The sequence below is a fragment of the Oncorhynchus mykiss genome, chromosome 4, assembly GCF_057628025.1.
Source record: "Oncorhynchus mykiss isolate SJ-2025 chromosome 4, ASM5762802v1, whole genome shotgun sequence".
In the NCBI taxonomy this organism is placed as follows: domain Eukaryota; kingdom Metazoa; phylum Chordata; class Actinopteri; order Salmoniformes; family Salmonidae; genus Oncorhynchus; species Oncorhynchus mykiss.
Genome location: NC_143025.1, coordinates 16,051,232 through 16,064,187, shown reverse-complemented (window position 1 = coordinate 16,064,187; position 12,956 = coordinate 16,051,232). Strand labels below are relative to the sequence as shown.

At 43.9% G+C, this 12,956-nt stretch overlaps 1 protein-coding gene across 10 annotated transcripts in view; it reads left to right on the top strand.

Moving 5' to 3' along the window:
* The window catches only part of LOC110522742 (protein MON2 homolog), a 59,781-nt gene extending 51,683 nt beyond the window's left edge, over window positions 1-8,098 (top strand). For all 10 annotated transcript variants that reach the window (XM_036969115.2, XM_036969116.2, XM_090231268.1 and 7 more), the window contains one exon: window positions 7,357-8,098. In XM_036969115.2, the coding sequence (XP_036825010.2) occupies window positions 7,357-7,520 (164 nt within the window). In that variant the 3' untranslated portion in view covers window positions 7,521-8,098. The remainder of the gene's footprint in view (window positions 1-7,356) is intronic.
* The last annotated feature ends 4,858 nt before the right edge of the window (window positions 8,099-12,956 follow it).

Sequence of the window (12,956 nt, the reverse complement as noted above, 5' to 3'; positions counted from 1 at the left end):
GAAATCAACTACTTAGGAAACACACTGACACTTTCTTTACTATATCGAGCTCGGTTTCCATCCAATAGGCGACAGATTTTCATGCAAATATTCCAAAATCTGCATAAAAACATATGCGCATTTTCCCCCAACTTGTTCATATCAAATGTTATTTGTCACATGCTTCGTAAACAACAGGTGTAGACTAACAGTGACATGCTTACTTACGGCGGGCCCTTCCCAACAATGCAGGGAGAAAGAAAATATGTTAATAGAAAAATAAAACGCGTAATAATAAATCTACAATGATGAACTATAAATTGGCTATGTACACGGGTTACCAGTACCAAGTCGATGTACAATGTGACTGAGGTAGATATGCACATAACTAGGAATAAAGTGACTAGGCAACATGAAAGATAATAAACAGTAGCAGCAGCGTATGTGATGAGTCAAAAAAAGTTAGTGAAAAAATGGTAACTATTAGGTTAACTATTTAACTAAATACTACTTTTTGAGGATCTGAGGGCCAGATCGTTTGTCTCCTGAGGGTGAAGAGGTGTTATCGTGCCCTATTTACAATTGTGTTGGTGGGTATAGACCATGCTAGATCCTTAAGCCTCCAATAGCTTCCAACACTACTCAACAAACTGGATGCAGTCTATCACAGTGCCATCCGTTTTGTCACCAAAGCCCCATACACTACCCACCATTGCGACCTGTACGCTCTCGTTGGTTGGCCCTCGCTTCATACTCGTCGCCAAACCCACTGGCTACAGGTTATCTACAAGTCTCTGCTAGGTAAAGCCCCGCCTTATCTCAGCTCACTGGTTACCATAGCAGCACCCACTCGTAGCACGCGCTCCAGCAGGTATATCTCCCTGGTCACCCCCAAAGCCAATTCCTCCTTTGGTCATCTTTCCTTCCAGTTCTCTGCTGCCAATGACTGGAACGAACTGCAAAAATCTCTGAAGCTGGAGACTCATATCTCCCTCACTAGCTTTAAGCACCAGCTGTCAGAGCAGCTCACAGATCACTGCACCTGTACATAGCCCATATATCTACCTACCTCATCCCCATACTGTATTTATTTATTTATTTATTTATCTTGCTCCTTTGCACCCCAGTATCTCTACTTGCACATTCATCTTCTGCACATCTACCATTCCAGTGTTTAATTTGCTATATTGTAATTACTTCGCCACCAGGGCCTATTTATTGCCTTAATTCCCATATCTTACCTCATTTGCACTCACTGTATATATAATTTTGTTTTCTTTGTTCTACTGTATTATTGACTGTATGTTTTTGTTTATTCCATGTGTAACTCTGTGTTGTTGTATGTGTCGAATTGCTATGCTTTATCTTGGCCAGGTCGCAGTTGCAAATGAGAACTTGTTCTCAACTAGCCTACCTGGTTAAATTTAGGTAAAATAATAATAAGCCGTCGGCATGCTTCAGTTCGGCTGGCGCCTAGCCAAACTTGGCTAACCGAACCGAATGAGTGTGTTTGCATGCTTCCTTAAAAGACCTTCGGTTGAAAAACAAGACAAAAGCGGCAATAGTGCTGTTTGTCTATTTTGAGACCCCGTAGTCAGAATTAATCTAAGATAGCTCAAGAAATCTGTCATTACAACTACCTAAATAAGATGTTTGGTGCAGTATTTTTCAATTAAAACATTTGCATGAAAATGAGTCGTCTCTCTTTGAATGACATCAAAGACTGATCAACAGTATGGATTCTTCACTAATCATCGACGATGGGGCGTAGACTTCGGCTTCGAACTCCGGCTTGTTTCCAGAAAAAATGTGTCCCCGAACAGCCGAAAAACCCCTCACCGAAGTCCAAAACGAACAAAAAAACATCACAAAATGTCCTCATAATATACAGTGCATTTGGAAAGAAATCAGACCCCTTCCCTATTTCCACATTTTGTTACGTTACAGCCTTATTCTAAAATTGATTAAATACATGTTTTTCCTCATCAATCAACACACAATACCCCATAATGACAAAGCGGAACATTTTTGCAAATGTATAAATAAAGTAAATATATCTTTACATAAGTATTAAGACCCTTTGCTTATGAGACTCGGAAATTTTGCTCAGGTGCATTCTGTTTCCATTGATCATCCTTGAGATATTTCTACAACTTGATTGGAGTCCACTTGTGGTAAATTCAATGGACATTATTTGGAAAGGCACACACCAGTCTATATAAGCTCCCACAGTTGACAGTGCATGTCAGGGCAAAAACCAAGCCATGAGGTCAAAGGAATTGTCCGTAGAGCTCCGAGACAGGATTGTGTCAAGACACAGATCTGGGGAAGGGTACCAAGACAGGTCTGCAGCTTTGAAGGTCCCCAAGAACACAGTGGCCTCCATCATTCTTAAATGGGAGAAGTTTGGAACCACCAAGACTCTTCCTAGAGCTGGCAGCCTGGCCAAATTGAGCAATCGGGGGATAAGGGCCTTGGTCAGGGAGGTGACCAAGAACCCAATGGTTACTCTGACAGAGCTCTAGAGTTCCTCTGTGGAGATGGGAGAACCTTCCAGAAGGACAACCATCTCTGCAGCACCACCAAAAAGGCACTCTTCATTAAAAGGCACATGACAGCCCGCTTGGAGTTTGCCAAAAGGCACGTAAAGGACTCTCAAACCATGAGAAACAAGATTCTCCTGTCTGATGAAACCAAGATTGAACTCTTTGGCCTGAATGCCAAGCTTCACATCTGGAGGAAACCTGGCACCATCCCTACGGTGAAGCATGGTGGCAGCATCATGCTCACAGCCAAGACGATGTAGGAGTGGCTTCGGAACAAGTCTCTGAATGTCCTTGAGTGGCCCAGCTAGAGCCTGGACTTGAACCAGATCTGAGAGACCTGAAATAGCTGTGCAGCTGTAAGGATGGAACGTAACAAAATATTGAAAAAGTGAAGGAGTCTGAATACTTTCTGAATGCACTGTATGCATGAACTCTACCGAACTGTTTTTGCTGGGAAGTATGCGGACGCCTTTAGTGATACCGAGAAACTTGAAGCACTCGGCCCGTTCCACTACAGCCCGTCGACGTAAATGGGTGCGTGCTCAACCCTCCGTTTCCCGTAGCCCACGATCAGATCCTTTGTCTTGTTGAGGGAGAGGTTGTTGTCCTGACCTCCTTCCTCCCTGTAGGCTGTCTCATCATTGCCAGTGATCAGGCCTAACATTGTTGTGTCGTCAGCAACTTAATGATGGTGTTGAAGTCGTGCACAGCCACGCAGTCATGAGTGAACAGGGAGTACAGGGGGTGACTAAGCACGCACCCCTGCGGGCCCCCAATTGCAGTGGGAGGTGTTCAGTCTAGCTTGGTGATGAGCTTGAAGGGAACTATGGTATTGAAAGCTGAGCTGTAGTTGATGAACAGCATTGTCACATAGGTGTTCCTCTTGTCCATTTGGGAGAAAGCAGTGAGGAGTGCAATAGAGATTTGTCATCTGTGGAACGATTGGAGTGGGTCCAGGGTTTCTGGTATGATGGTGTTGATGTGAGCCATAACCAGCCTTTCAAAGCATTTAATGGCTACAGATGTGAGTGCTATGGGGCGGTAGTCAATTAGCCAGGTTTTTGCCGTTCTTGGGCACAGGGACTATGGTGGTCTGATTGAAACATGTAGGTATTAGACTGGTTCAGAGAGAGGTTGGAAATGTCAGTGAAGAAACATTCCAGCTGGTCAGCGCATGCTCCGAGTACTCATCCTGGTAATCCGGCTGGGTTTCCCTTTGTAATCCTTGATAGTTTGCAAGCCCTACCACATCCGACAAGCGCCGGTGTAGTAGGATTCGATCTTAACCCTGTGTTGACGCTTTGCCTGTTTGATGGCTCGTCGGAGGACGTAGCAGGATTTCTTATAAGCGTCTGGATTAGTGTCCCGCTCCTTGAAAGTGTCAGCTCTCGCATGCAGCTCAGTGCGGATGTTACCAATAATCCATGGCTTCTGGTTGGTACGGTCACTGTGGGGACGACGTCGTCAATGCACTTATTAATGAATCCGGTGACTGATGTGGTAAACTCCTCATGCCTTCGGATGAATCCCGGAACATATTCCAGTCGTTGCTAGCGAAACAGTACTGTAGTTTAGCATTCGCTTCATCGGACCACTTCTGTACTGGGCACATGTTAGCTTTGTATGTGTTTCTGTGTGTGGAGCAAAGGTGTTTTGGAGTAAAAGATGTCACCTGTGCCTCTAGTTGCGCAGGTGACAGGCTGGTAGAAATTAGGTAAAATGGATTTCAGTTTCCCTCATTAAAACCCCCGGCCAATAGGAGCGCCGCCTCTGGATCAGCATTTTCTTGTTTGCTTATGGCCCTATACAGCACGTTGACTGCGGTCTTAGTGCCAGTATCGGTTTGTGGTAGTAAAATAGACGGCTACAAAAAATAGTAAATACACTGCTCAAAAAAATAAAGGGAACACTACAATAACACATCCTAGATCTGAATGAATGAAATATTCTTATTAAATACTTTTTTCTTTACATAGTTGAATGTGCTGACAACAAAATCACACAAAAATGATCAATGGAAATCAAATTTATCAACCCATGGAGGTCTGGATTTGGAGTCACACTCAAAATTAAAGTGGAAAACCACACTACAGGCTGATCCAACTTTGATGTCATGTCCTTAAAAACAAGTCAAAATGAGGCTCAGTAGTGTGTGTGGCCTCCACGTACCTGTATGACCTCCCTACAACGCCTGGGCATGCTCCTGATGAGGTGGCGGATGGTCTCCTGAAGGATCTCCTCCCAGACCTGGACTAAAGCATCCGCCAACTCCTGGACAGTCTGCGGTGCAACGTGGCGTTGGTGGATGGAGTGAGACATGATGTCCCAGATGTGCTCAATTGGATTTAGGTCTGGGGAACGGGCAGGCCAGTCCATAGCATCAATGCCTTCCTCTTGCAGGAACTGCTGACACACTCCAGCCACATGAGGTCTAGCATTGTCTTGCATTAGGAGGAACCCAGGGCCAACCGCACCAGCATATGGTCTCACAAGGGGTCTGAGGATCTCCTCTCGGTACCTAATGGCAGTCAGGCTACCTCTGGCGAGCACATGGAGGGCTGTGCGGCCCCCCAAAGAAATGCTACCCTACACCATGACTGACCCACCGCCAAACCGGTCATGCTGGAGGATGTTGCAGGCAGCAGAACGTTCTCCACGGCGTCTCCAGACTCTGTCACGTGCTCAGTGTGAACCTGCTTTCATCTGTGAAGAGCACAGGGCGCCAGTGGCGAATTTGCCAATCTTGGTGTTCTCTGGCAAATGCCAAACGTCCTGCACGGTGTTGGGCTGTAAGCACAACCCCCACCTGTGGACATCGGGCCCTCATACCACCCTCATGGAGTCTGTTTCTGACCGTTTGAGCAGACATATGCACATTTGTGGCCTGCTGGAGGTCATTTTGCAGGGCTCTGGCAGTGCTCCTCCTGCTCCTCCTTGCACAAAGGCGGAGGTAGCGGTCCTGCTGCTGGGTTGTCGCCCTCCTACGGCCTCCTCCACGTCTCCTGATGTACTGGCCTGACTCCTGGTAGCGCCTCCATGCTTTGGACACTACGCTGACCTTCTTGCCACAGCTTGCATTGATGTGCCATCCTGGATGAGCTACACTACCTGAGCCAGTTGTGTGGGTTGTAGACTCTGTCTCGTGCTACCACTAGAGTGAAAGCACCGCCAGCATTCAAAAGTGACCAAAACATTAGCCAGGAAGCATAGGAACTGAGAAGTGGTCTGTGGTCACCACCTGCAGAACCACTCCTTTATTGGGGGTGTCTTGCTAATTGCCTATAATTTCCACCTGTTGTCTATTCCATTTGCACAATAGCATGTGACATTTATTGTCAATCAGTGTTGCTACCTAAGTGGACAGTTTGATTTCACAGAAGTGTGATTGACATTGTGTTGTTTAAGTGTTCCCTTAATTTTTTTGAGCAGTGTAGTATGGTCTACAGTTTATCATGGGGTGTTCTCATGAGTCTGAAGACTTCCTTAATATTAGAGATTGCGCACTAGCTGCTGTTAAGACACCCCTGCTCTTGAGCTTACTCAACGCTGCCGTTCTGTCTTGCTGATGCATATAAAGCCCAGCTAGATGTATTTTGTCCTTGTTCAACCACAACTCTACAGTTCTTATGTTGCTGATCAAATTCTGTGCATTTAATGCACATAAAAACACTTTTGCGGTTAAATTCCCATGTACCGAATAAAGAATACAAGTTAAATGGGTTTCCATCACATTTTCAACTCTACTGATGGTTTTGTAAAAATGAAATTGTTATATAGGGAATGTGCCCACTCTGGTCTTGGCGCATGTACACTTGCCAACAGCTGGCAGATACAGTGTGGGTAGGTTTGCCTACATGATGAGATTATTATGGACAAAAGAGGGAGATTATTTTAATTTTTCAAACAGTAGCCAAGCATCGATCATCATGTCACCAGAATAAGACCCTCAATATTTATTGGAAGGAGCATCAAGCTCATCGTGCACTTTTACCACCCGTTGAAGTTCATCATACCTTATTTCATCTGCAGCCTAATAAACTGCATGCTTTCCTGAGTCGTAGTCGGACGACCACACAAGATGTCATCGCGTGACTTCCAAGTTTACTTTCGATATGATGGTTATTATATAAATATTTGCAGATAAAGATGATTCCACTACCATTTTTTCACATAATTAATTTTACAGACACATAAAGATCCCGCCTTGTCTAGCGTATTTAGTTTTGTCGACATTTGGAAAGTTTGCCTTTCGTGAAATGTTTTATCCGAAATGTACTTTAATCACATAATAAGGTTGGATGGAAACCTGGTTTCAATCATTATTAATTTGTGTCACAGTACAATGGGGAATGTTTGCAAATGCAATTTATATCTGATTTGTATGTACCCTGTTAGGTCAATTTACAATGTTTGATTTTTGGAATCAGAGGCAAAAGTAAGGCATTCAAAGTGCCCTTGAGGTTGTTTATAACCTCATTTATCCAGACAAAAAGTCATTTATATTTCCCTCTGGCTTTCCATAAAAATAATGATTTATTTAATTGCTTTCTCCCTCACATCTGTCTCTGTGGCTCTCTCCTTTTCCCCTCCTCTCCCTTCCTTCTCCCTCTGCGTCTTCTTCCCTTTCCTCTTCTCCTCTGCCATCCTCTCCATTCCACTCCTCCCGTCTTCTCCTCTGCCCTCCTCTTCTCTCCTTCTCTTCTCACTCCTCTGTCCACCTTCCTCTCCTCTGCCCTCCTTCCTTTCCTATCCCCACATTGCATCTCTTCTGCCTTTCTCTTTCCCCACCGCATTGCGTGTGTGTGTGTGTGTGTGTATGTGTGTCCTACAGTGGATGGGACCACGTGGGCCCAGGTCATTGCACTGTATCCTACCCTGGTGGAGTGCATCACCTGCTCCTCCTCTGAGGTCAGCTCAGCGCTGAAGGAGGCCATGGGGCCCTTCAAAGACTTTATGCAGCCCCCTGTCTCCAGAGTACAAAACGGAGAGTCCTGACTGTTCCAACCCCTTTTTATAATGAAGGAATTCATAATGAATGTGTCCTCCTGAGACCCAAACACACACTTCTTCACACAAGTGGATGGAAGGATAGACGGACGGACTCTTTTACTTCATATGAGCCCATCTAACAGACAGTAACCAGTGGCAACTGAGCTCCCCCGGCAACTGCTCGGTCCACAACGACAACTCTGACTTGCTACACACGACATCATCAATGTATGCTTCTAATACACGCTGGTTGATACCACCTCTCATTCTGACTGGCTGGACTTGTGTATTAACTGCTACAGTAAGACAATTGCAGTGTTTCCGTTTGTTTTATTTTGATTTATTGAATAGAGTCGATGTACAGTGTGTGGTTAGTGATGTAATTAAGAAAAAACTAAAAGTACTGAGGCTATATGGACCTTTAAAAAGATTGAGAGGGGGAAAGATGATTACCTTTTGTGAAGTTTTTAACATCTAGGATTTTATTCCAAATCTTACTGTAACATTCCATGTGATCTTTTAGCTGACCTGAGAAGGGTACTTGTCTGTATAAAATAAATGGGAGAGTTCTACAAACAATTAAATGATTTCTGTGTGTGCCTCAGTGATGTCCTGTCCTTGTATGTTGCTCTGTGTCATTTTCTTAAGCATCTGGGATTGTGGCAGAGCTTGCTGACTTGAGTGTAGAAAATACATTTCCCACAATCCTAAACGACTAACCTCCTGAATAATTTTTCGGGAAATGACATATCAGAGGAATACTGATGAATGAGTGTCATGGCCATAGAATGAGGACTTAGAATACTAGAAGGTCAGGGAGATGGTCAACCATGGTTTGCCAGTGATGTGATAAGATATTGTGTAAAATAATGAATATGAAAAATATATCTGCACTGTATGTTTGTTAGCTAGCTAGTCAGACAGTTTTAGAGGAATAATTCCATAATTAGAAATATCAACTGCAAATATGCCTACATTCCATTCAAACAATGCTGTCAATCTACAGCCATACACTGGCTCAAATCAGTTGTCTAAGTCCTATCACCAAGTTGTAAATGCAACAAGTCCTGATATTGTATCATATAACACGCAATGCTTTCCAAGAAAGACCATAAAAGTTTACGTTTTTTGTTTACCATATTTTAGAATCTATTTTTACAGAAAATGTGTATAAAACCTGTATAAACTGTATGGGATTGACAATATAACAATATTTTAGGTTGACAATAATTCTATCAGACACATTTTTGATATTACTTTTATTTTTCTGCATAAGTAAATCAGGATTGTGCCTCTACTGCCTTCATTCCAATGAGACTGGTTTGGATTTCTCCCTAACCAATATGGCTGCCATTTTCAGTCCTTTCTGGAACTTTGAGGGTTTATGACAAAGCCCCCTCTAGTAATTTAATAGTATAATGCTATGTATAAAACTGCACATTTTCTCTGTTCCCCGAGCCAAAAACAATAAGATATCCCTTCTGGAATGTAGCCATATTATCGTGCAACGCAAGAATTATATTTGGTTGCGACCATGTACCTTCTTCACGGTAACAGTCGCGCAAGGCTTGTGAAGTCTTCCATTCTTGCGACAAACTGGATCTTGAGGTTAGGTCATATGAGGGAAACGACCGCAGGTTGTCTGGTGCACAGGGGAAAGGGGAGGAGTAGACTGGGGGAGGTCTTGGGCGGGGTTTCCCCTCATATTTCAACTCTGCCCATGATACGACCGTCTGCTCACTGCTCAGGAGATCAGATGAACATAACCAGCCCCAAGCGCCTGGAACCGTACGTATCAGTTCGGAATTATAGAAGAAAAATGTATTCGTTATATTTGGCGGTTGTGATTTCTGCTATTTCAGTGTGTTTCTATCGGCATTTGACCATGTACTGGCTGAGGTAGTAGTTTGTGCTGTTGGTTGGGTTATGACATTTCCCGCTATGGAGATGACTGCGCAAGCTACTGCCTTGCCAGTGCTGGTATTCGACTTCAAGCCGAGGATGTTCCTGTTTATTTGCTTTAAAAGGTAAATCTAAATATATGATGTTAATGTTATAACAGCTACGTTGTTACAATGGAGCTGTGAAAGTAGTCTAGCCGCTGTATTGTTACATTGTTGCAACATTCCTTCCGTTTTGTCTTGGCTATGAAGGTTCCAGAAGTGGCAGCAGGTTTTTAACTCAAATAAAATGCTATTCAAGGGGGGAAAGCTGCCTGTGTGTAATTTTGAGCATTTCACATTTCATCGATTTAAAAAAATATAAATTATTTGGTTGCATTTTTTAAATGTGATATTATCTAGGCTGCCGTGAATGCATTTCCTGCAAAAATAGATACTCATTAGATACTCATTTTCAATAAAGGTTGATTGTACACCAGGGATAAATATGTGAAGCAAATAAGTATTTTTATATATACAGCTATTTGGTTTTACCCTTAGGCAAAGTGCTGCGTCTCTCTTCAATCTGGAAAGCATGTATGATGGGTGATGGATAGTGCTGTTGCTATGAAGAGAGAGCGAGTTGTGACGTGGCTCCTCTACTGCCCACTGGTAAAACTGGCCTGCTACAGCCTACAGACAGCCAGTCAGGCTAGGTATATGGCTAACCATGACGTCCTTTGTTGATGTTTAGCATACGTTAAGTCACTGGTGAGTGGTAGCTATACTCCAACACGTGACACCTTATTGTACGTAAACGTCTAAAGGCAGTTGGCCAATTTTAGCCAAGGCACGTTGATAGAAAAATGTGCAGCGTTATACCGTGTTGTTCCTTTGGCACAACTGACTGACCTCGTAGTCTGATGACTCAATTAAATCATCATCAGATGTGCCACAGACAGACACAGTATGTAAACTACTGTACAGAGAACTTACACATGATCCAGCTTGCTAATGCTGCTCAGCACACGGCTTTACCATGTGTCTCTAAACTGAGTTGTGACTGTCTGGCTGGCTGCAGTTTACTGATATGGGTCATGCATTGTGAGTTGCCCTTTCAAACCCTAACTGAGATAGCTAGCTGCTGGCCAACTGTACACAGTATCATCTGCCTGCCCTGTGCTGTGCTGAGTCCTGAATCAGTATGGCAGCCGAGTCTCGTGGTGGATGGGGATGGAGACTGGCCTGGGTAATGCGTCCCTGAAACTGCAGGAGTTCAGAGCTGCCAATCTCAGCCGAGACCTGTGTGAAATGGCACCAGATTCCCTATATAGTGCACTACTTTTGACCAAAGCCCAATGGTCATGGTCAAAAGTAGTGCACTATATAGGGAATAGGGTGCCAGACAGACTGTTTTGCTCTGTGAAGCTGCTGTGCTGACTGAAGATTGGATCCTACTACATTTGACCTTCCTACTCTGACAAGCTGCAATATTTACCTGGGCAGGTTTATGTTAACAACTTGGGAGATTTTTTTTTCCACACCAGCACCTTTTTAGTATTGGGGCTTTGGAAGGGTAGTGTGTGGAGAATACAGTATTCTGCAGGGCCATGACTGGCTGCCTCCCTTTGCCCATTTCTGTCCCTTTGTGATCCCCAGATGATGTCGTCCCCTTCAGAGGTAACAACAACTATATTGAACACTCATTTACTTGTCTTGACTTAAGTAACCCTTAGTTTCCATCTCTTTTGCATACACTGACTGAGCTGGCTGCACCATTCCCATCAGTACTGATATAACATGGAAGAAGCGTTGTGAGAGCAGACTTTCCCCTTGTCCTGAGTGTGTCTCACAGATGGTACAGTGAGTGAAGGAGCAGTCAGAAAGAGGCCGTGCGGATAGCTATATGGTAATGTAGGAGTTATGGAGGATAGCCTCTCTAGCTCGGCCTATCCAGACCCAGTCATCCATCTTGTGTGGAGGTTCCCATTTGAGTCGGGCTGCAGATAAATCAGCTTCAGGCCGTTCAGGCCCCAAGGCAGTAAATTAGAGCCACTTCCCGGTGGAAAATCAGCCTGCTCCCTCCGATGATTATCGTCACAGCTGCATCCTGGAACGGATCCGGCTGCCGCAGCCTCCACTGCCGCACCTTCCTCTGTCGGACCGGACAAGACCATCTGCCTCTGGGTGTGAACTACACACCCCACATGCCTTTACATTGCACAACACTGTAACACTAGTCAATGGGAAGTAACACCAGTCAACGAAAAATGTTTCCTAAGACAAGTCCATATGGACTGTTCCTCTCAAAGCACCAAAATAACAAGGGTTACACATAGACAAAAGGAAAAGTCGTGGCGGCAATCCAATAAATATGTGAAGTCTATCATTTTTTTAAACTTTTTTGTAAGCTGTAGTTCCTTTCTGGCCTTGTAGCTGATTCTGCAAGTTGAGGCAGTGGTTTCATGCCTTCACCAGAGTATAGTGCTACATCAACACTGGTACTGTAACTCATGTCATTTGCAGTGCATCATTACCACTTACAGGGTGAGAAGGGGGATGCTGGTTTTCCCAGCTGCTAATGCCTCAGCTAGTTCGTGAACCTGTAGTGTGTAGCGTTGACTTACAGCACAAACCCAAGTGGATGTAATGATATAGTGCATCTCTCCTGAACAAAAATATAAACGCAAGATGGAACGCGTTATCCCATGTTTCGTGAGCTGAAGTAAAAGATCTGACATTTTCCATACGCACAAAGAGCTTATTTCACTCAAATGTGCATAAATTTGTTTACATCCCTGTGAGTGAGCATTTGATCCTTTGTCAAGATAATTTATCCATCTGATAGGTGTGGCATATCAAGAAGCTGATTAAACAGCATGATCATTACACAGATGCACCTTGTGCTGGGGACAATAAAAGGCCACTCTAAAATATACAGTTTTGTCACACAACACAATTCCAGAGATGTCTCAAGTTTTGAGGGAGCATGCAATCGGCATGCTGACTGCAGGAATGTCCACCAGAGCTGTTGCCAGTATTTAAGGTTAATTTCGCCACCATAAGCTGCCTTCAACTTCATTTGAGAGAATTTGGCAGTACCAGCCTCACAACCGCAGACCACATGTAATCACGCCAGCCCAGGACCTCCACATCCAGCTTCTTCACCTGCAGGATCGTCTGAGGGGGGTTCTGAGGAGTATTTCTGTCTGTAATAAATGCTTTTTGTGGGGGAAAATGTATTCTGATTGGCTGGGTCTGGCTCCCAAGTGGATGCGCCTCTGCCCAGTCATGTGAAATCCATAGATTATTAGGGCCTAATGAATTAATTTCAATTGACTGGTTTCCTTATATGAACAGTAATGCAGCAACATCTTTGAAATTGTTGTATGTTGCATTTTTGTTCAGTATAATAACTCAGTGAAACGATAAGGAACTGTAAACACAGTCTATCTACTCTTACTAAATGATTCTGCTCATAGCTCACATGCCTTACATGTGAAACATTTGGTCCTTTACACCAACTCTGCTCCTATTTCCCTTTAGCTTTCCCCTCAATATC